Below are 24,553 nucleotides of genomic sequence, written 5' to 3'. Positions count from 1 at the left end.
TGCGCTACTGGCTGCTGTAGTGTAATGGCAAGATTTGATGAATAGTTACATTACGTTTGGACGTCCACTTTACTATTTACTATTCGTGATGAATGTGTCGGTCTATTGTGTACGTGGACGGGAGGGAGCGATCAGTGAGAAAGGGAGAGGGAGGGCGAACCAAAGCCAATAAGGGCCCATTGGCTGGCCACTGCCCGTAAACACAGCGCTATTATTTTTATTTATGGCAATCCAGAAGCTGTCGTTTGTGTAGAAGGCCCAGTCAGTGGCATCCAAAAGCCAGCTACCCACTCCGGGGAGGACGGTAGCATGATACCCGTGGATGGGAATCGGCAGGAAGAGCGTCCCCGTCTGCTGCATTCCGACTGCGCCCGCACCCGAAGCCACCGAGTCGGCAAGCGGCGGCGTCCGATATGGGGAAGGAGGTAAACGGCGTCTCGCGGAGCCGCTTTGAGGTGAGTTCACCTGGGGCCCCCCAAACCTTTGACACGCCGTTTAAACACGTCACAGGGCCTCGCTTAGGGGCACCATTATTACATTCGTGGACGAAAATAATACTATCAACGGCGACATTGACGCGGCTCAAGCACCGTTTGGGATTAGCTGTGTTGCTTTGTGCTAACAACAACAAGGCCCTGGCTGATTTGTCATAAGGACGAGGAGGACACAAAGCGGTATAAATGTCGGCTCATGTTGTTATCTCCGTGTGGTGCGTTAAGGGTCCCTGGATTATTTTTTTCATTTGCGCCGTCAAAACAAAACACAGGCAAGCAGAATGTACGCAGAGGCTGGCAGGAAAATCACTGTTCATAGCGACGTAGCCAGTTTTAGCTCACAATTTAAGTTCGTTTTTGGGTGTGTATCTTATATTGGACTTTTTGTTTCCCTGTTTCTTTGTACTGCGGGATCGATTTGGCGTTAACAGTTCTAGATTGACAGACAGCCAACCACAGGCCCCTGTACCTTATCAACACTGGCATATACCATATAGGAGCCCACCGACTGTTCGTGTAAACGTCAGTCGAGGCCTTGGGTTGGGGAATAACGTACACTTATGTCTACTTGCGTTAGCAGTGTTTGTTGTGTATTTTCAGATTGTTCCCTAAAAATGCGCCGATGCCGACAAGTTAATCTATTGCGTTTAATCAACAAGTGAATGTTTGATTTGTTTTGTTGTTGTTGTTTTAAATATAGTTTGTTGGGGCTTTTTGTTTTTGTTCTTTAAATGAATGCAACAGCTAAAGATGCAGGCCGTTATCCTCCAGCCTGGTCAAACAGCTGCGGTCGAGTTGCAAAAGCAAGGTAGCTGCAGAAAGCAGTCAAAAACAGGAAACGTTTCGTGTCTGCTTTCAAAGTAAAGGTGTGTTTATATGTGTTTTGGCAAGTGTATTTCCGGTTTGTGCTTTTTCTCTGTCTATGCAATCTTTACTGTTTTACTAAAATTGTTTCCCAACCTTTACTTAGGCCAGGCACATATTTTACATGGGCAATATTACCAAACAAAAATATGACAAAAAGTACATACTTAATACTGAAATTATGACAATCTAATCTCAGTTTACTCACAAATTAATCCACTGAGTGTAAAATCTCTTCTTGTTTATTTGACAGGTATTACAGCTATGTAGCAGCTGTACAAATAATGCAACATGGGGCTTTGCAAGGTCAAAGTGGTGGCATGTGAGAGGTACAATAGAACAATAAATTATACACTACAGTAATCTGGAGCTATTTGCAAGGGATAGGGACTGAGCCTTGCTGTGAGCAGCAAAAACAAACAAAAAACAAGAGTAATTTTAATTGACACCCTAGGTAAAAATATTTATAATTTGCTATTATAAAATATATTCTTATGCTGCATCTTTAACTTCGCACCAGGGCACACACACATGAGCTGTTTTGAAAACACTGATGACTCTAAATAATAATGCAATCACATAGGGACACGTAGGTTATAGAATAATAGCGCTTCCTAGGAAGGAGGGTCTGGCACTGACTTATAACCCATTACCTGTATCTCATGGGGGCTGGGGGGGCTTCCTGATCCCACGGGAGAAGGAGGACTGACCCAGCGCTGCTGTTCCAACTCGACCATAGTTTTTGTACTTCCTATTCGTTGTATTTAATACTCAAACACATGTTCAATGGATTGGAATTTCATTGAGATACAACATCCATCCATCCATTTTCCTAACCGCTTATTCTTCACAAGGGCCGCAGGGGTGCAGGAGCCTATCCCAGCTGGCTTCGAGCAGTAGGCAGGGCACACCCTTAACTGGTAGGCAGCCAATCGCAGGGCACACAGAGACGAACAACCACCCACATTCACAATCACACCTAGGGACAATTCAGAGTGCTCAAATCAACCTGCCATGCTTGTTTTTGGAATTTGAATGTGGGAGGAAACCGGAGTACCTGAAGAAAATTCACGCAGGTACGGGGAGAACATGCAATCTTCTGAGATACAACATCACCTGCAAAAATGAGAAGAACCAGGGTGTAGGAATTCCACTGGGCAATATAAACGGTATATTAAATGTAAGGTATACATTTTGCACTAGAGAGTGCTGACTTTTAATTTTGATTTGCACAATAAATGTTGTTATCCAAAGTAAATTTATTCTTTCATTGTTTAGTTTTTTTAATCCCCATAGCTTCTATAAAGGACTATGTAAACAGTAAGCAAACTTTTTTTTTTTTTTAACAAACCCACTTAATTCTATACCGTTACCGTGAAAGGATGCAGCCCTAATTCCACTATAGGTATTTCCCCCTGACAAGGCTGCAGGGCAATTCCCTGGGGACCTCGTGTAGGAATTCCTAACACTAGTTTAAAGTACAGTAAATAAACCACAAACTATGATCTAAAAACCGTTCAATATAATTTCAAACTCATCATGCAACATTGCCCTTAGAAAATTAATCACAGATGATTTGACTTTTGAATGTAATGGATGGACATGTTCTGTTATCACACCCAATATTATTGCTGTTGCTGTGGAAACTTATATGCTATAGTCAAATTTATACACAATGGCAAACTGGGTGAGCATAAGGTTTTCAAATCTATTTAAAATTAGTTCACTGTGTGCGTAGTAATGTAGTAATGTGTTGCTTTGTAGGGTTCTACAGCAAAGTGATGACTTGCTTGAGGTTACGGCTGTGGCAGCTTTTAAGCCCGTTTCATTCAGCGACCTCAGCTGGCCCGCCGGAAAAAGCATAACGCTCACACAACGTCGGCCGGGTTCATTTTATGTTGGATTACAAAAGAGCGGGAGGGGGTGAGGTGACAATGTATGCCCGTCGACCATGGAAAGAGCTCTGGATTATTTGGTCAGAGAGCACAAGGCGAGCTATCAGAGTCAATTTGCCCTAAATCGAAATAACAAAAATGTCTCACCTCCTCACTTGTTTCAAAGCATTTGGTATTGTGTGCGTGTGATTGTATGTACATATAGACATTGTTGTCACCCTCTTATGACCAAAGTCATATTTGACAAAAATTGCATCTGCAAGAATCGGCTACATCCTTAGTTATTCAGATCATTGAATTTTACCCCTGAAATGAAATTATTGATGAATATATACTTAGTATTTGGCTCAGTTTTTGTGTTGTATGAAAAAAATGGCAGGCCATCATTTTAGGAAGGTGTCGTTATGCAGTATAATATACATAGTGTTTATGTTGTACTTTCACACATGGAAGCAGTCTGGCTGTGACCTAGATCTCCATTTATTTTTACCACTCTTTTTACTCCGCGAGATTAATAGCTCTGTGATCTTTGTGTATTTATTTAAAGACCATCACATAACACCCGTTTGTCTTACTCTCTTACTATTCCTAGTATCGTTCATAGTATGAGATAGCAGTTTTTTATTTCACAAACAGAAAACAGGGGTCCTCTGTTTTTTGACAGTGTCATCCTTATCGTGGCGACCAAACCCAAATTTGTTAGAATGTGGCATAGTCTATCACTAGTCTATGCTAATGTAGTAAAATTCTAAAAAACGAATAAACCTTTTAGTAGTGATGCAAATCGGAATTTGTGATTCGAATTGCGTTCCTAAATCTGTCTCCGAATCAGGATGTCACAGGACAGTTGCATTTCGCGTTCCATTACGCCTCCAAAGGTCATATTGTTTCAGCACGTGAACATCATGTTATCCCTTTTCTAAAATTAAATACAATCCAACCATTGCACTATATTAAAATATCTTAAATCTGAAATAAATCCAACCTAAGCATAATTTGTATGTGAAATTGCCCTCGCTGCTGATTCATCACCCCAGATCATAAAATGTCAACTGCCCTTTGAACGCGGCGTATGGTTCAGTGGTAATGCACCCGCACAATGGACTGAGGGTAGTCCGTTATGCAGGTGACCCTGATTCAATTCCCGGTCCAGGTGGCATGTTTTTTTGCAGGTCATTCTTTTTCCTCTCCAACACTTTCTGTCAAAACTTAAGATGGCGTGTCGCAAAAACAAACAAACAAAAACCTGCCTTTGAAATGTAGCCTGCAAGTTTTTGTTTAAACGGGTTTCATCAAAGCATTTAAGTCATGTTGAGAAATGATGATCTATTTCAAAGGAAAAAGTAAAAACAAACCAAGTATCAGCAACAAATAGCTAATTTGTACTTCTATATTTATTTTGACGGTGTTGGGGTTTGGGGGTTATTCAGTTTTTGTTTCCCATGATATTCTCTCTCTTATGACGTCCATTACAATTACAGAATAGGTCGATTGCCAGTTGTGTAAATTAGGTGATGACAGACAGACAGTCAATAGTTAATTTCCTTACTGGGGAGCTGGCAACCCTGCTCTACTGTTTAAATTTAATATTTTACAATTGGCCACCAGATGTCGCTGTGGTTAGATGTTTCGAACATTCCAAAAGATCGATTATTTTTGAGAATCAATTGTTGCAAATTATTTGATCGTTTCAATGTTCCATTTCTGCCTTCACTACTTGTTGGTCTACAATGAGCTCTTTGCACAGCTCGACTACTTCCTGAACTTATGCTGCATTCAAGGATGGTCGGAAGTCGGATATATCCGAGTTGTTTTTTCCCAGTTCCGACCTAAAAGCATTCGAGGCGAAAGTAAACAACCAAAATTGCAGATAGTGATACATTATTTTATATTTTGGGCCTCAAAACTCATTTTAACCTCCAGAAAACTTGCCTTCTCGCAATTTTGCTTCATTTATTGTTTTCATCTTATTTCATAAGCATTTCATACAGTTCAGTAGTTTACCGTATTATTTCATGCAGGGAAATAGCGGCATACTGTCACGTACGTTGTGTTACGTGAAGTTATATCGAATATTTATGAATGAAGAAAGCTATCTAGTTTTATACTCGAGTAAATTGTGTTTGACCATTCACGGTCTGTGTTTCCATAAGGGTCGCCATTGTGACGTCACATTTTAGTCCGTCGGTGAAGTCGGGATGCTTTTTTTCCCCGACTTTGCAAATGTGGAATTTCCGAGTTCAAGGGGGCGTTCCCGTACACAATTCCTGGTTTGAACTCAGCATTAATACCACTCCTTTGTTTCCTGTCTTTCATGGGTGGACAAATTGATTAATCCAGGTGTGTCTGGCCATTGTCGGCGTGGTTACTGAGGTCAGGCACACCTGGATTAATCAGTTTGTCCACTCATGAAAGACAGGAAACGAAGGAGGGGTATTGAGTTCAGGAAGTAGTGGATTTGTGCAAAGAGCCCATTGAGTTTCCCAAATCTTTGTAAACTCCCTGTAGAAGAAAACATTGATGATATGAAAGAGGTCCGAATGTGAACTTTACAGAAGTAATTGGTTCCCTGAGCCCCGGTCTGCTGTTTGGCTCAGCGCAAAGGAGGTTTTTTTCTTTTTCTGGCTTGAAGGAGCGGCAGCTCGGATTTAGGAGTGGCAGCCTGCCGCCGTTAACTTAATAGAAATGGAAACTATGAGTGATACCATGTGTGATTGAAATAGATGTTTCCACACCAACACTCACTCGAGAGATGTCCTATCTAGCCGATGTGCATGAAATGATGAAGCCTGCAAAGATGAGAGGTGCAACGTCTTATAAGACAACCAGAACAATACACGACAGATTCAATGCCCTGAGAAAGCTCACAGGAAGTTAGTTAAAAAACAAAAAAAGCATTCTAGCGATAACATGTTATCTACTGTCCAAAGTGCTTTCCCGCTAAGTTTTTTTTTCTTTTTTCTTTTTTATCACCTTTTCACCGCCCTCTTGATCTTACTGACATTGAAGCTATCACTTCTGACGAGATTACTGTACAAGTCTCGTCATTTACCCTTGAGTGAATTTCAGCTGTCTTTTGCTGACGTTATCTGTCTGGTTCATCTTGCAGATGTTCACAAACAGCGACGAGGCAGTCATCAATAAGAAGCTACCCAAGGAGCTGTTGTTGCGGTGAGTGATGAACGGAACAGAAAACTCACTAATGTAGACATAAAATGCATATTCTTCACAATTTAAAACTGTTTTCAGGTGTCTTATCTTCTTCTCTAGAAACATTAGTAACTGAGATTTTGGATTATGAGACAAAGTGACGTCAGAACCACAATAGCGATTTTTTTGCTGGCTAAAACATCTAGCTCATTTAAGTAAGCATGGTTTGTTAAAAAAATATGTTCACTATGAACCGCAATGGAGTCATTTTTATCTATTAAACTGCCTTTGAAAAGAAGCCCGACTGCTCTTGCCAGCCTATATCAGCACTCGATTAGCGACGTGCTGCTAGCCAGTAGCAGCTAATAGCGGGAACAGTTAAAGTTTCAACCTTAGATGCTGAGTGTCAAGCAGGGATGCAAATGAGTCTAATTTTTACAGTCTTTGCTACCAGGCGCCGCATTATACAATGTCAACGTAATTAAATTAGTTATTTTAGCGTCCTTAAATAGCCATCAAGCATTGTTTCAAGATGACATTGCGTTGATGTTGGAGGCAACAGTTTCTGATGGCAATTTTAACTCAAACTGGGCTTCAACTATCCAACTTCCAGTTGAGATGACGAGTCAAGTCGGCAACTTCAGAATAAAAACATACCAAGGGACTGATGTCAGTGTATGATTGTATTTGGAAAGATTTGATCTGAGTTGGCCTTCTCACCACATTGGTGGTGTTACCATCATCAGCTTGAGCAATCGTTGCTGCAGCTGGCTTTACTTGTCTTCCCGATGGGGCATACCAAATAAACGGGTGCCCGAGACATTTCTTTGTCCTTGCTGAACTAGGTGTGTTTTGAGGGGGCTGCCCTGTCTCATGCAAATAAGCCACTTGCCATCCTGCAGGGCTTTTTATTATCATGACAATTGGGGTTCGATTTAGCGGCTTTGCGACGACAAGGCGAGTGGCTTCTACTCACGCAAAATGGGAAGAAAGAGCTATAATTTTTTTTATTAATTTCTCACTTGATGGGTGGGCAGGCACTTCAGAGACCTATTTGTTTACAAGCAATTAAAAAGTAGATTTTTCATAATGTGTCCCCTTTAACTCGACACAGACTAGAGAGATCTGGACCTCATACTCAGAAGACGCAATTGGCCTTCTTCATTCTTGAACAAAAACAAACACATAATGCATACATGCCCTCTGGCGATGATATCAACCGAACAGCAGGATGTATATTTCTCCTTATTCCCAATTGCTCCCTGGATGCTTAATTAAAAACAGACGCCTTTAGGTTATACAACATTCAGATTGTTTTCAGACTATAGGGGGGGAAAAACTGCATAAGCCTCTTAGCAAAATGAAGGCCGTAACTCAAGCCTCTGTCTCGCTCGCCTATACACACGCTCTGTGCTTTAATACCTCCAGACTATTACACTCGTCCTTTAGCGCTGTTAGCAGCCTGTAAAGTTCTTAGGCTGAAAGGTGACCTCAGTATGGGAGAAGGAACAATTGGTTGTGTCGATCTGGGCCCAGTTGTTCAATTCTCGGTTATTTTAACCACTGTTTAAGCCCTAATCGGCGGTTAAATTCTTAACCCGCCGTTAACTAACCGTCTGTTAATTATGCGTTGTTTAAAACAAGGTTAGTCACCCTGTTTGTTAACGGCACCGTCAAAGTTAACCATGCCCTTTACGTCACTGGATAGCACCGATATATCCCACAATTCCTCTTTTTGTTTACTTCCGGGTCGGCGAAAGAAAGGGATACTATCCAAACAACCCCTCGCACTCGGCGCAAAAAAATAAGCAGGAACTTTTCTGCTGACGAAGAAAACGTTATTAAATCAATGGCTGAAGCAATTTAGGAGTTTTTGTGAAATAATTTATTTATTCATTTATTTTTATTCATTAAAAAAAAAAAATTCTACTGTGTGTGTTTTCAGTGAATATTTTGTGTCGTATTTTTATAGCATATAAATATTGCACGTTTGTCTGATTTTGTTTCTCATATTTTTGTCTAACATATTTGTATTTTTACTTATTAGTATTTTTTTTAATTTATATTTTGATAGAATAGTTTTGAATGATTTGTCTTTTTGTATTTACATACATCTAATATGTGTGTATTTCTCATCTAATATTTGTAACTACTACTAATATTTGTAATTGTTTAAAATTAATAACAAAAAACTTTTTTATTAAATTAAATAATTAGCCGCTATTCACAATGTTGTTGTCTGATTATTGACATAAAAGCAAACAAGAAACATCACAGGTAACCCTCTCTTAGAATCACGTCCCACTAAAGGCAATCCTGTCCATTTTTAGAACTCGTCTTAAAAACGCGTTTTTATTCTTTCTCTTTTGACTCATCATGAGACTTGGCATTGTATTACTGCTAAGTGGTAGCGTGTGCGTAACTCTTCATCAGAATAATCACCAATGTCAAAGTTAAGACCTCGATAAACTCTCTTTCTTGCGCTTAACGGGCATCATGAAGGCATCATTAAGCCACGAATGCAGCGTTAATCACACTATTAAAAAGTTAGCGGTGATCCTTAGGTGTGTTAACTTTAACAGCCGGTTAAAGTTAACAGAGTTTTGAACAACAAGATAACAGTGCCATTAAAGTTAACCGTCGGTTAAATCTATTTAACCAGTGGTTAAAGACACAACTGAGTTTTGAACAACCGGGCCCTTATCCACATCGTGAACAAAAAGTGTGATGTAAATGATATCATTATTTATAATCATTCATATATCAATGATGCTGCTATATTTATTAATCATGATTAATAATGCAGCTGGTTTATTTATGTTTTCTTGTCTCAAACCACATTATTCACCGTTTGCCCACCTCAGATCCACCCACATACTCCACTTGCAAAAGCAACTCTGAATAAAATATTTGTTCCTGCGTACATACAAACTACTGGTGTTGTCGTGTCTTCTCTTAACTGTCCATGTCTGTCTTGTAGAATCTTCTCCTTCCTGGATGTGGTGACGCTGTGTCGTTGTGCCCAGGTCTCACGGGTGAGCGAGTGTGCACATAATCCTAATTCTAGTTTATGTATTTGTGTCCGATGACAACGATTTGCGCATGCCCTCAGTCCTGGAATGTTCTGGCTCTGGACGGAAGCAACTGGCAGCGGATCGACCTGTTTGACTTTCAGCGGGACATCGAGGTGGGCTTTGCTTCATTTTGCTTCTTGCCGCATGTGTGCTGATAACCGAGGTGACACTTTGGGTGTGTTTTTTTTTTTTTTTTTTGCAGGGCCGAGTGGTGGAGAACATCTCAAAGCGATGCGGGGGGTTCCTGAGGAAGCTGAGCCTGCGGGGGTGCCTCGGTGTGGGCGACAGCGCCCTGAGGTGAGAAGCCAACCTGGAAGAGAAGAGAGAGGTGAATTGAAATTCTGCTGCTGTCATGTCCCATATGAACTTTTTGTGTGTGTGTGTGTGTGTGTGTGTGTGTGTGTGTGTGTGTGGGGGTGTGTGTGTGTGTGTGTGTGTGTGTGTGTGTGTGTGTGTGTGTGTGTGTGTGTGTGTATTTCTGCAGGACTTTCTCACAGAACTGTAGAAACATTGAGCTGCTCAGTTTGAACGGCTGCACCAAGATCACTGACAGGTATGGTCTTCGTACAGGACTGTGTACTCCCACTAATAGCACCAAAAAAACAACAACAACTCAAGACGCCTCCCCCTAATTCTTTTTACAATACCTGTAATAATAGTTTAAACATCATATTCCCAAAACAGTTTATATTTTCAAAGATCCAGATGATTTGTTTGATACTGGAAAATTATACCGGAAGTGTAATGCACATTCGGCAAAACCTGTAACTTGTGCCAACCACCAATGCTTGACTTAGCTCCTCTCCGACGTACAAAGCACAATAGGGATCCAAGTTCCACTTTTGCTGATTGATGTTTACATGGCTTTTTTTTTGTCTTTGCAGCACGTGTAACAGCCTAAGCAAGTTCTGCCCAAAGCTGAAGCACCTGGACCTTGCGTCCTGTACCTCAATCACCAACCTGTCGCTCAAAGCCCTCAGGTGTGTACCATGTGTAACACACATTATACATCGGGCCTGTACAGAGAATAAATGTGCGTGTGTGTGTGTGTGTGTGTAATCAAAGCGCATTTCCAATGCAGCAATCTCTCTCACAATTTACTTTTTTTTTGTGCGCGTGTATTATTTTCATAAAGCCTCATTTAGAACAAAATCCAGATTAGGGGTGTGCTAAAAAAAATCGATACAGCAGTGCATTGTGGGTAGGGGAAGGGGGCGTTACCCTGCTACCAAACTGTAGTCAAGAGTTATGGATGAAACTATGGTCACCGAGCATGTCAGCCGATATTTAGATGAATGTGTGCACTTTAACGCGAGTTGGATCGAGGACACAAAACCGGGACGCGATCAAGAGACCGGTAGGATCTTTCTTCACTAAAGGGGTCAATTGGGGCTAGTTAGTTTTGTTACATGTACGTCCGTTGGCAAGTTTCGTGATGCTTCCGTCTGTTCCCTCGGTTTCAGGATATTGACAAAATAAATGTATTAAATAAAGTTTCCATTTTAGCCTCTTTTACGTCCGTTTGGATCTTTCTTTTACGTCTGGAAATTGGGAAGAGTGAACGGAGGTTTACAAGCGTACACTTCCGTCTTCTCAAGCTTTGCAATGGTGTTTTTTTTGGACAGTTAAAAATGGCACCAAGTGCACCTGTCGTCCTGTCACTTAAGACTGAAAGCCGTTTAAACAATCCTTGCAAGCTTTAAGGTGTGCAGTTACGCAAACACTTTCAGCGCTCCATTCGCCGCCATTCAAATGACGGCTTTGTTTGGTAGCAAGTTTTAAAGAACAACTAGATTTACACGCATGCGCAAACATAATGTGCACTTCGCTTATACACGTACCAATACGCAGGCGTCAGAATCGATATTGCGCATTAATTTGTAAATAGGCAGTTAACTACTCGTTGCTTGCAAGGCTGTGCGGCAGCAGCCTCTGATGTTAATTGCTTCAATTAAGTGCACATAAAGCAGCAGCAGGAGGAAAGAGTGGGACGAGCGGAGAAAAGAGACGCTGGTGCCTTGCAGACAGTTTACTTGAAGGTCCCATAGTATGAAAATGCACTTTAGTGGTGTTTTCTATCAATAATATGCATCCCCGGCCTGTCTGCAATCCAACCAGGCATGAAAAAAGTCCGTCCGCGACTTCTTTAGCTTTCTCCTCCTTTTTGAAATGTGTGCTTCAAACGGGCAGATTAAACTTCCGTGACTTAGTGACATCAAAAAGACACGGAAGTGCACTCGACCCGGCCCCCTCGGGTTAGTGGCACCACCTCTGGTAAAGGTTTGTCACGCCCACTGAAATTCGAGAAGCCGGCTGCTCCTTTCTTTTTCTCTCCCTGCTCGCAAATGCTCCATGGAGAGGGGAAACAATGATCAGGAAAAAGTGATTGCTTCCTTTGTCCCAAGTCTTTGAGAAGACAGTGGATTCATTTTATTTTTGAAGCACGTGTACCGACATCATTTCTCAAAGGACTGTTTTGTTAGTGAAAGCCTGTTCAGAGCTGGATTTGCAACACGTTTAAACATAATGGATCGGTCCCAACAGTGTGACACGACTGCAAACGGGAAAGATGTAAGTTTAACATTTTTGATTTAGAGATGTGCACCTTCTACCATATTACTGGTGTATTTTTAGTGCCTAAAGTGGGAGCTACATTTGTCGTGTGGAGGATGTTTGGTTACAAGAGGTCAGATATGATAAAGTAGCGGTTGCGTATTGTTTTGTCAAGATACAATCCGCGGTGGTTAATTTGCCGTGACTGGCAACTCGCCACCTAGTTGACATGACTTTGTGATGCTAACCGGCCGCTAAGTGGTCTCGGCGAGACGGCTTGCACGTTGCGACCGCGCAGTGGCCTAAATGTGCACATTTGTGTTATTCATAACCGCTATCCAAATTTTTTTTTTTAACTTAACATAGTCCATGTTTCTTAATGTACCAATTTTCCAAATAAAACACAAAAAAAACAACTAAATAGAATGTGTTAAATGGAAAACAAATCTATTTCCCCAAATATTTCAAATAAGCACATTTTAGAGCTGTAATTTTAATACTTTGATGTTTTTACTCATATTGGCCCATGCCTATTTGTAAAGTTTCCCGGTGTGTCTGTGAAAGTGGCACCTTGCTCTGCAATGCATGCACATTTAAACCACGCATGCCACTTGGTAGTAAACCAGAAGAGCTGCTAACAATTTTTTTTTGCCATCCAGCATAATAAACATATCATGTAGATATACATATAGCTGTCATAATAAAAAATGCATGTAAAGCAATGTAAAATGTCGGGATACGTATTGCCTTAAAGACCATGTACTGTATTGGGATACATATGTATCGTGATACGCATCGTATCGTGAGGTTGTTGGCAATACCCAGCCCTAATCCAGATTGAGTCAAGGTTGCGTTTTATGGCATCATAGTCATCAATTTATACATTTCTTGGCTTCACAATAGTTTTTCTCAGCATTCACAGGCATTTCATTTTTGCTTTTTTAGAGGATTGGGGATGGCAGTTAATTATTTTTATAATGCCTCATTTACTTTCGCAGATCTGAATCCAGAGTGGATCCTGATTTGTTTTAATGATGTCATCCATTTCTTATAATTCTTGGCTCAGCAACAGACTCTCTGAGCATTCACACATTTTTTTCAGAGGAAGTGGTTTTGTCATATATTGTTGTAGTTTCATAATTTTCCTAAGGCATCGTTCACACTGCCATACCCAAAATCCAGATCAGATCCAGATGGCTTTTTATGCTGTAATAGCCTCTCGAAGGGGGAGGGATATTACAGTTCCACCATTTTCCTACGACCTTGATCACATAGCCAGACATGAACTCAGATTGGATTGTAAGTGTAAACAAGGCCTGAGTTTACAAAATGTTTTTTTTAATGTCTTTTGTTTCTTTTTTTCCTCCACTCAAGTGAGGGCTGTCCGCTGCTGGAGCAGCTCAATATCTCCTGGTGTGATCAGGTCACCAAGGACGGCATCCAGGCCCTGGTTCGATCCTGTCCGGGACTCAAGGGCCTTTTCCTAAAAGGCTGCACCCAGGTGCGCTTGGACTTTTGTCATGTTTTAGGCTGAGTTTCACTTGTGATTCTGTGAAATTTAGTTTTTTCCACCCCTTTTTAGCTAGAAGATGAAGCGCTGAAGCATATTGGCGCGAACTGTCCCGAGTTGGTCACGCTCAACTTGCAGACATGCTCGGTAAGTGCAGTCAATACAAAAGCAGCCTGAAGTGGAAGTGAACTTTTTGGAATCTAGCGATCTTCTAAAGCAAGCTTTGAAATGCAACTTCTGAAGCTAACATTGGAATCTGACATTGAAACATATTAGCATTATGCTGCGTTCACACTGGACGTGCAGCAAATTTGCACCTTACATTTCTCACACAGTTATGTACACACCAAATGTGAATTTGCTTCATTCGCGCCACATACTTATTTAACAGATTAATGCTAACCACACACATCAGTGTGTTGATATCACCAGTGTACAGAGGTTGTGCTAAAATGTTGGTTAATGCTATTGCTAGCTTGGTTAACAGTAAAGACGGGTGTAAACAAATAACATAAATGTACATCAAAAATGCCATATTCCTCACTCACCCCTGAGGACTGCTGTTTTCTGTTTATTTTCATGTGATGCCGATATTGGTAGTAGGTGGTATTAAAAAATTTAAAAAACAGTTTCAGGTGACCATAAACGGGGTTGAGCTGGGTTTTAAATTTTCAATTCGAGCGAATTGGCAGCGAAGCAAATTTTCACATGGCCGTCTGCCTCAAGTCATGTCAAAGTTTCAAACGTGTCTTTTGTCTGGCACAAATTTGCACTTATCCACACATTTGCTTAATTTATAAGTGATAATCTCCGTATCTAAAGTGGAAAGCTAATATTGTAAATAATAATGGAAGCAAATGTTAACGATAACATTGTATGGTAACTTTGGAATTTTAACATTTGAAGTCTTCTTTAACTTTAATGTTGGCCGTAATGTGATATTTGTATGGCTTGCGAAGCGGGGACAGACAGTACACGCCATCGTCCTTGCACTCAAGTCATAAGATGTTTGAAATCATTTTTGGATAGTTTGGGGTATATTTATTTTAAACTATTCATGTAGGGCAATTTAAAAAAACAATAGTCGTAAATTTGTGCTCTTTTTTTTCTTTTCTGCGTTAAACGATACTTCCTGTGTTCGCAAGTAGCAGATCACAGACGACGGCCTCATCACCATTTGTCGAGGCTGCCACCGTCTTCAGTCGCTGTGTGTGTCAGGCTGTGCCAATATCACAGACGCCATCTTGCACGCGCTCGGACAGAACTGCCCCCGCCTCAGGTAACACTTCAATACAATACACCTGAAAATCGGATCATGTCTTATGACATTGACTATACGTGATAATATTATTTTGCAACTCAATTCTCTTTCTCCTTTTTTATAGAATATTAGAAGTAGCCCGCTGCTCTCAACTTACAGACGTGGGCTTCACGACACTAGCAAGGGTGAGTGTAGTAATTACAAATGTCCACTATCTATTGATTGATTGGAACAATAAAAAAAAATACACATTTGCAATAAATGGCAGTGCAATCTATTAATTCTCTTTATAGAATTGTCACGAGCTTGAGAAGATGGATTTAGAAGAATGTGTGCAGGTGAGTAGACAACAGTACTGAAAAATATTTGCTGGTAGAAACTGAATTATGAGGTTGATAATCGCTGCAGTATGTCCGGTTAGAGCGTAGCTTGTCCAGATGAGGCAATGATCAAACCAGCTTATCTGTTTCTGTTGTTTAATTGTGACGTGGCGGTTTATGTGTGTGGGTTCTGTAAAGCAAATACAATACAATACAAATTAAACAGGAGTGATCGTATGGCTATACAATGCTACTCAGCTGGGCTACTTAGCAATACATAAAGTCTTAATAGTACAAGTACCATTAACTTAAATGAATATATATGACTTGGAATTACTGGTAACATTACATCAAAGCACCTAACCGCTAATGCATGCACACATTGAGAAATGAGAATTTGCAGCAAAGTTTGGAACACTTCGTCTTTCTGTCGATTAGCGTGGGTCTTAACAACAAACATAGGTGGCCAAGAACATGCCTAACTATAATTGAAACAGTGCCAATAAATTGACCAACAGAGGGCGCCACAACCTCACACAGTTCAACCTGACTTTTTTTTTTTTTAACAAATACTATATATCTCAGTTTATTGTTGGCGCCACAGCTTTAATGCATTTTTTTAAGCAATAAATTGATAGATTTTTTTGGGGGGGGAGGGGTTAACAGTACAACACACCGCACCTCACAGAACGACACTACACGGCCGCCATTGCATTTCCATTACAACAGGCTCGCGGCGGGAAGGGGGCGGGATCATTTCAACTGTCCAAGCCAAGCTTGCACTCCCGCAGTGCGTGCGACTCTGCCATAACATTTCACGAGTAACAAGTCGCGCCAACATTGAACCGTGTTTACAATTTCATGTGGACCACCATGGATGAAATATTGCGATCTTGATTTCACGACCGGCTCACGAAGCTCGCTTTCTGAATGGAGAACTCGGCCTCATTCATTTAACTGTGGCTCAAGCTCTCATTCAAGTAAATGGGAACACATGATCAGGCGAGCGGTGCGCACTCGCGTTTTTTTTTTAAACCACAATCATTTCAAATCCATCCACAAGTATTTTGTAAATTGTAAATATCGTTCAACGTTGTTATAAAACATTATTATATTTATTCTATATACTGTATTTTTATGACTTTGGCGAAGACCATCGGGCGCCTTGCTGCGTTGTTGTCAGCCAATCAGATGACAGGTGACAACACGGCCCCGCTTGGCCCCAGACGACCGGCGCTGCAGAACCTCCTCGGAGATGTTGTAACCGCTCGGCCCCGAAAAAGTCCCATGCCTACGCAAATATCTGGGGACAAAAAATAAAAAATAGCACTTCGGTGTGGAACCGGTCCGGTTTATGTAATGTGGGAAAGGAGAGCCACAGTCACCATCCATTTTCAGGCTTTTATAGAACACCACAAGAACAGTACATCACAAATCCACTGGTGTAAAAGCTGCTGTCGGCCACAGCTCATGCCTGCACACTCAACATGGACATCAGTGAACATTTTAATTGATTTAATTATTTTTCTTTTGAGGCAGAAGCTTCTTTTCTGTTCAAATCTGTGATCATGACTTTTTTTTTTCTTCTTTGTACTCAGATTACAGATGGAACACTCATACAGCTTTCTATCTACTGCCCTCGGCTGCAAGTTCTAGTGAGTCTTGTGCTTATCATTTTGCTGACTCACAGCAAGCACGCCACGGCAGCGCTGCAGTCACCGGGTTCTTCTCCCCTCCCACCACCTTTTCCCCACAGAGTCTGTCTCACTGCGAGCTCATCACTGACGACGGCATCCGCCACCTGGGCAGCGGGCCGTGCGCCCACGACCGACTGGAGGTGATCGAGCTGGACAACTGCCCGCTGATCACGGACGCCTCGCTGGAGCACTTGAAGAGCTGCCACAGTCTAGATCGCATCGAGCTCTACGACTGCCAGCAGATCACCCGCGCCGGCATCAAGAGGCTCAGAGTGAGTGGGTTTTGCTGACAATATTGAGGGTCTCAATTGGATGCAAATGTCGACACTGGGTTTTGAGCACAGGTGAAGCGATGACCACAAACGGAAGCCTTAGGAACGTCATTTCTGGAAAAGGCACAATAACGACAATGACTAATTGAGGTGAAGGGCAATCGAACATGTTGACTAATAATGAAGTAAATATACTGCTGAAATTCACACTTGGATATGAAGAAAACAAAACAAATAAAATCTGATTTATGGTAACAAAATAAGTAAATAAAAAGATGTAAAAGCAAGTTGATAAATGTATTTTATATATACATATATATATATATATATATAGTTGAAAAATAATATATATATATAAATGCATTAATTCAATATATTGAACTTTATTGCTAAACATTTATTTTGTTACCTTTCTTATTAAAATCCATTTATCTATTTAATGGATTTTTGGAACAGGACATTTGTATTTCATCAATACTATTTGCAATCATTATTTTTATGCTTTATCATATTCATTGATTCAGTCATATATTATGTAGGGATGTTCGATAGCACTTTTTTTCAGACAAATACCAGTGCAAGTACCCAACTCTTGAGTAGTCATCATACCAATACCAAGTACCAATACCACTATTGCTTTTGACCCCCCCCAAAACCCAACAACAACATAATTTTAAAGAATTATATTCCAATCTAGCATTTTTTCCCCCCAGTATTGCGTGAAATTCATGGCATTTTTCTATTCGTCTTAATTTCTAGTTCCTGATCGTAAAATGGCCACAAGGGTGCAACCGATTCTGGTATTGATTTATATCACGAGTATTGGTATATTGGTACTCGTCCATTCCTAATATTATGTATTTAATTGCCTTTTTATCAGGAAAAGGAATTAAATACGCATATTCAGTGGAAACTGAAAATATTGCATTTGTTTCTATTAAAAAAAAAAAAAAAAGTTGAAATGCAAATAAAATGTAAAAGATGAATGAATGAATACGAAGGCCTAATTTTCAAAATATATATATTTTTTGTAAGAAATAGTATATTTAATAATTACATTGGAAATATTTAATCATGTAATTCTGGACCAATCAAATATATTTTATTACTGGTACCTTGTTTTTATGTTATTTGTAACTGTTTTTTTTATATTATTTACTTAATTCATATATTAAATGTGTATTTCATTGCCTTTTTATTTGGTAAAAGAGATAAAGGTATAGCTATAGTGGAAACTTCCACCCATCCATCCATTTTCCGAACCGCTTATTCCTTAAAAAGTTGGTTTATTTATTTTTGAGGAGAAACATTCCAGTTGAAATATTAATAAAATGGAAAATAGGATATTATTCATGTAATTGACTAGAAGTATTCCATCACATGAACAGTTGTGCTCGTAAGTTGACATACTCTGTGCCTCGGGAAATGTAAGCTTATGATCCCAACTGTATGGGACGAAAAAATCCAAAATACTGTTGCAATTGTTTTGATGTTTTCAGAGGTGGAAGTGGACATGAGAAGTGATATGCATATGAATTTTGGTGACGAGTCAAATCATTTGTGTGTCATTAAGCAACGTTTAGCTTTTGAACATGTACAATTGTGCTCCTAAGTTTACATATCCTTGGGCTAAGTACATTTATGAGTACAACTGTGCAAATAGCAACAGTGAGGATAACATATTTCCGTGTCTTCTTATGCTTTTGCAGACCCACCTGCCTAACATCAAAGTGCACGCATACTTTGCCCCCGTGACTCCTCCGCCTTCGGTGGGGGGCAGCCGTCAGAGGTTTTGCCGCTGCTGTGTTGTGCTATGATGCAAAAGACATCGCCGTCGGTCTTCCCCCCTCCACCCCGTGTGTCCCGGAGTCCCTCCTGTACAAGCGTCCCTCCTAGAACCCCACCCAGCCCCGGCCAAGCAGTACATTCTTGCTGCGTTCCCCTTAAGAAGCTGCAGAGAGATCAAACAGTGCAGGGTAACACACACTCCACCCATTAATGTTCTGTGCTGATGTTGAGCACATTTGCCTCACAGTTCTGAGGTATTGGGTTTGAATCATGTCTCGGGCCTTCCTGCTTGGGAGTTTGCAGGTTCTGCCCATGCTAGCGTGGGTTTTCTCCAGCTACTCTGGGTTTCTCCCATGTTCCAAAAACATGCATGTTGGCTTCACTGAAACCTCTAAAGTTTAGAGGTTTCAGTGAAGCCAACATGCATGTTGTGTAAATGTGAGTATGAATTAGGGTTGAATAATTTTCAAAAACAACCAAATTGAGATTTTTTTTTTCCTCATTTGCAATTGCAATTTAATATATGATTTTTTTTCAAGGTTCTTTTCCCATATATTTTTGACAAACACAAGCAGTAAACGAATCTGTATTAAATTCAGTAAACATACAGTAAATGTTTTGGTCTTACAGGTTAGGCGTATACTAAAATAAAAGTAAATGAACCATGAATTAATGTGAAAGACAGTTAATCTACTTCAATTTGTTGTAACTTTCTAAACACTTTTGACTTGTAGTTTTTTGTGTTCACTGTGACAACTTTACAAAATTCTAGTTTGGCGTAAACATTCTGTAAGGTTATGACTCGGGTTACAACAATAATGAAAACAAATCTGGCTGTTTCAATTTTTTCAAGGTTCATGAAACTATATGTAAATGTGGACTGCATTTCTTAAGCACTGAATCAATCTAGAATCTTATATAAATAAATGTACATAATGTGAGATATACATATATCTTTTTAAACAAGCCTACCGACCGAAATAAAGCAAAGGTTTTTGTTGTTGCTGTTTTCCCAAACTGCAGTCTTTGCAATTGGAAATTTTCATTCTACTACATTCCCTTGTCGATTTGAATTTGAATAATTGTTCAACCCTAGTGTGAATGCTTGTTTGAGCTACTGACAACTCAGCAGGCTAACTTGATTTGGGTCTTTTTTATTTTAAATTTAAGTGCAGAAATAAATTGAGAAAAGACATATCTTCCAGATGAATATTAGTCTAAATCAGGTTTAGGTAAAATTTTGACATTGAAGTCCATTATCATACTCAAGACTTTTACCCATTCATCCGTGCAACATTGTGCCAACTCTCATTTCCAAGATGGCCGAGCCAATAAAACCTCTATTTTTCTAAAATCAAGTATCTGGAAAAAAGTAAACACTGCCCTGTAAAATGACAACAATATAATCCCCCAAATTTTATTGTAGCCACGAAAAAATGAAATCACTTCCCTGCAAAATGACAAAAATGGAATTTGCCCACTGTAGTTCTCAATGGCTCAGTGTGTGCTCTGCAATTGGCTGGTGAGCGGATAAGCAGTACTTTATAGAAAATGGATGAATGGATAAATGTTAGGATTAAATGTAAAATGAATGAACTGTAACAACAAACCCAATGACCTCAGAACACCTTTTTTTTTCCCAGTATCCAATCGTATAAGTTACCATCAGAAAGCACTGTTCTGATTGGACCAGTCAATATGGCCCCAGGATGAGCTTTCAAAATACAACACAGCGTCTGCACATGTGGTTGGCGTTGGCTTTGCTTGAATGTATAAGATGGGGGGGGGGGGGGGGGAGCAAAAAACAATACAACGAACACTTGGGAGGCAAAATACAGCTTTTCATCTCACATCCTGCACTGTTGGAAAAAACTCCCGAGTCATCGTCTGCCCCCCATCCTCCCCCCTTCAAAAAAAAAAAAAAAGTGACACAACCGGTGAACAGCATCAAAAATGTATTGGAAAAAGAAGAAAAAAAGAACAACAAGCTGTCTGCTTTTTGCACCTAAAAAAATAGGTTTGTACTAACACTGCGCCCCACTCACTGGACACACACACTGAGGTTGGTACCCCTCCCCTATCTCTATTGTCTCCATGTGCTTCATTGGCGAGCGGTGGAAAAAAAAAAGACAAAACTATTTTTCTAAAATGAAAAGCGGCACACATTTGGGGACTGAAGAAGATGCCAAATGTTGCATGCAATACTTTTTTTCTTTTTTTTTAACAACCCAAATGTACATAAGTGAAGACTGCTGGAGTCTTTGGTTGAAGGACAAAATAATCAAAAGAAAGACTTTATAAAAAGAAGATGACGGGATGAAAAAAAGACGATTATTCTTGAAGATCAACAGGAAGAAAAAGCCAACCATCACGTTTTGCTTTGATTTCGTTGACTTGTACGAAAGAGTAGTAGGGCCACACTGAAAACAAGCATTGGTCATATTTCCCGTAACAAAATATACATTTTGGCCATGGTACAAGAATTAACTCATAATATTGCCAAATATTATTTTAACTAATGATTATATCACAATTCCCAAATGTGTCCATTTAGTGTGGCCCTAAGACTCATTGGTGGGGGCAAGACGGGTTTGTGGTTGTGATGGTTCCATGAAGTATTGAATTCTCCCACTACCTGCTGTTATTTTGCTCCTCCGCAATCTAGCTGTCACTTCATTCTTGATTTCACTCCTCTTCCTTTGCCTTTTTGTCTTTCTTTTTGCCGTGGCTCCGATTGCGTCTGCTTCGTGTTGCGTTCAGTGTCTCCGCTGAGATTTTGTATTTTTATCGTCGTCGTAAATGTCCAGGCCAGATGCAATTGTAAGTAGGATCATTTTTTTTTCTCTCTCTCTCTGTCTCTCTCCAATATTACTTCTTGAATGTCCCTGAATGAGACGGCTCTTCAGGCATGATGTGCCACTTTGGAAAAATTCTTGATTTCTATATGTCGCCCTCCCTGACCAAACTCCCCAAACATGACTCAAACGTGGAATGTTAACGCATCCTTAATGTCCCCAAGATGGATTGAAGGAGGCAAAACAAGCTTGAGTCAAGATTCTAATACTTTTCTGTGGGATAATGCGAGACCGGATGAGCCCCGTGTAATCCCGCCTGAGCCGTTTTGTTCGAGCAGCGCTTTACACGGTGGATTAGGAAACATGTCAAAATGGCGGCCGTTGCACGCCAGAGAAAGGAAAGCGTAAAGGTGCTTGCTGCCCATATGAGAAGAACGCCTTAAGGAGCTGGCGGACCAAAGTGTCAAATGTTAAATCAACTGTGAGAAGCTTGAAGCAGTCCGCTCGCTCACTTTGAATTTACCAGTAGCAAAGTGTGATGGAGTCAGTCGGCCATGTGTCAACATGGGAGGAAAGCGCAAGGCAGCTCACTGGACCTTATTTCAATGCTAGCTGCGAATAAACCGATCAGAAAGTGTCGAGGACTCTGTTGGCCTATGTGTCAACGCTCACGTTGTGGATTACGGTAGGAAAGTGTGAAGGAGTCCGCAGGCCCATGCGTCAAATCTAAAATTAATATACTGGTTGGAAAGCATGGGAGAGTCTACTGGTCAATGAGAGTGAAGTGTCCCATGTGTCAACACTCACTTATCTATAACGGGTTGGAAAGCGTTACGGAGTCCACTGGCCCTTATGTCAACATCATCAGGAAGCAAACTGCGGGTTCCCCTTGCATTTAAAGACAAAAACACTGGAGTTAGGATGCAAGAGGTGAACCTGTTTGCACAAAGCACCCACCCCCCCAAAAAACAAAACATGACGCCTTCTTCATTGACATATGGGCGATATTTAAAATTGATGACTAGTTCATATAATTACTGTAAATCTTTTCCTTTTATTTTTTTTCAAGTTTTTTTTTTGTACAATTAACCGATATAAATGAATATGTACGTATAAATAAATATATACCTATATTATTAAGGCTGGCCTAGTTTTGTCACAAGGTGTGCTGTTGTTTATCCTCAGAGGACCACTAGATGGCAGCATTGAGCTTGTGTGGAGATTTGTGCCAACTATTGAGTCAACGCGTGTGAATCACTATTTGCATTAATACAGTGTGTATACTTTTTGGTCTACATATTGCAGCTTTCTGGTACCTTCTAGACCAGTTCTTCTCAACCCTGGTCCTCGAGTACCCCTATCCAGCCTTCTTTCCATGTCTCCCTCGGCCAACACAGCTGAGGATCGTTATTAGGCTTCATGCAGAGCTTGCTGGTTAGCTGATCGTTTGAAACACCTGGGTTGGCTCAGAGAGACATGGACAACAGGCTGGATGGAGGTACTCGAACCGCGGTTGAGACCCACTGCTCTTCTAGGTTATATTTTGTATGCATGCTTCAATGTGCATATTTTTGCTTAATTTTGTTTTATTATTGTGGATGTAGGATAAGCGGTTCAGATGTTGGATGGATGGAGTTTTTCTATTGGATTTGGTTGCCTTATTTAACTAGTGGGTCAAAATATTACAAACAGTCCTCGGCATGATACAGCACAGTTGAACATTTTGTTGCCTGTGAGTCTGCATTTGTGTGTTTGACGTCATTTTAGCAGGTCCTTTGTATCAACCAAGATAGATTGAAGTGAGGTAATTGTACATTTCTGTTACTAGGATGAGTATTATATCTTTCTATATGTGACGTAATGTGATCTCGTGTCTTTCTCTGCAGTCCTGTGGTGGCACCGTGACGGCCGACGTCGTGACTGCGATTCCTTTCCTGTCTCCTGAGTCCTTTTGTGTCCCACTTTTGTTTTTCTTCTTCCCCTTTAGAGCCACATGCTGTTTTCTCTCTTCCAGCAGTGTTTCAACCTGTGCAAAGATGAAAAGCTGCAAGGAGAATTCCAAGTGTGCGTGTGTGTGTGTTTTCTCCCCTGCAGCGATTCTCCCGGCTGTTTTGCGGAGGGCGGGTAAAATCGCACAGGATGATCAGTTCACAGCTCACGATACCACTGTTTTTGACAGCGCTCGTTTGACTTTTTGTTTTACCTGCAGTGCTTGTAAGGACACCCTTACATGGCAACAAACTAGGGAAAAAATGACTTCAAAGTGGTGTGATATACATTTCAAGTCAGTTGGGGGCGATGTCATTTTGAAAAGAAACCCGACGTGACTGTTCTCCTATCCAAAACCTCTTGGGGGGCCATTGTTGAAAGGCTGAATCCGAAGCTCAGCGGCTACATGCTACAACAACTCAAAGTGCGCATGCGCAGCTAGGAACGAGCATGCGCAATGTCCTTAAGGCAGATTGATTGACGGGATCGAGAACCAATCGTTAAGATGATCCACCCGGAAGACGCAGCGACAAAAGATCCTTGAATACACCTTAAAGTAATCCGAAATTAATATATTAAATTTAATTAAACTTAATGACCTCATAATTAATTAAACTTAACTTAATTAAATGAAGCAATTCAATTAAGTTGGTCAACAAGTTTGTTTTGTCTTAAGTTGGTTCAACAATTCCGTTTTTCATCATTTTAGAAGTAGATCGATACGTGGGTATTCACATCCATAAAGAAAAGCAATGGCAGTTACTTTGGACGGACAGCCATATCCCTGTTTATTCAAGAATTCTTTGGAGCTAAAAAATATCTATATATATATATATATATATATATTATTTAATTTTTTACAAATGCCGTGGATTGTATAGGTGCCTAAAA

General features: G+C 40.4%; 1 protein-coding gene across 1 annotated transcript; it reads left to right on the top strand.

Annotated features, from left to right (window-relative positions):
* On the top strand, positions 1–19,230 carry fbxl20 (F-box and leucine-rich repeat protein 20). Its single transcript, XM_086076678.1, has 15 exons — positions 1–455; positions 6,363–6,424; positions 9,384–9,438; positions 9,516–9,590; positions 9,680–9,774; positions 9,962–10,030; positions 10,362–10,457; positions 13,405–13,531; positions 13,613–13,687; positions 14,689–14,819; positions 14,926–14,986; positions 15,095–15,139; positions 16,720–16,776; positions 16,878–17,090; positions 18,800–19,230. Exons 1-15 carry the CDS (start codon positions 414–416, stop codon positions 18,905–18,907), a joined length of 1,311 nt encoding a protein of 436 aa, XP_085932804.1. The 5' UTR covers positions 1–413; the 3' UTR covers positions 18,908–19,230.
* Positions 19,231–24,553: the final 5,323 nt, after the last annotated feature.

This window comes from Leptonotus elevatus, chromosome 1 (genome assembly GCF_054856555.1).
Source record: "Leptonotus elevatus isolate MCC_2025b chromosome 1, RoL_Lele_1.0, whole genome shotgun sequence".
In the NCBI taxonomy this organism is placed as follows: domain Eukaryota; kingdom Metazoa; phylum Chordata; class Actinopteri; order Syngnathiformes; family Syngnathidae; genus Leptonotus; species Leptonotus elevatus.
This window is presented reverse-complemented; position numbering and strand designations above follow the sequence as displayed.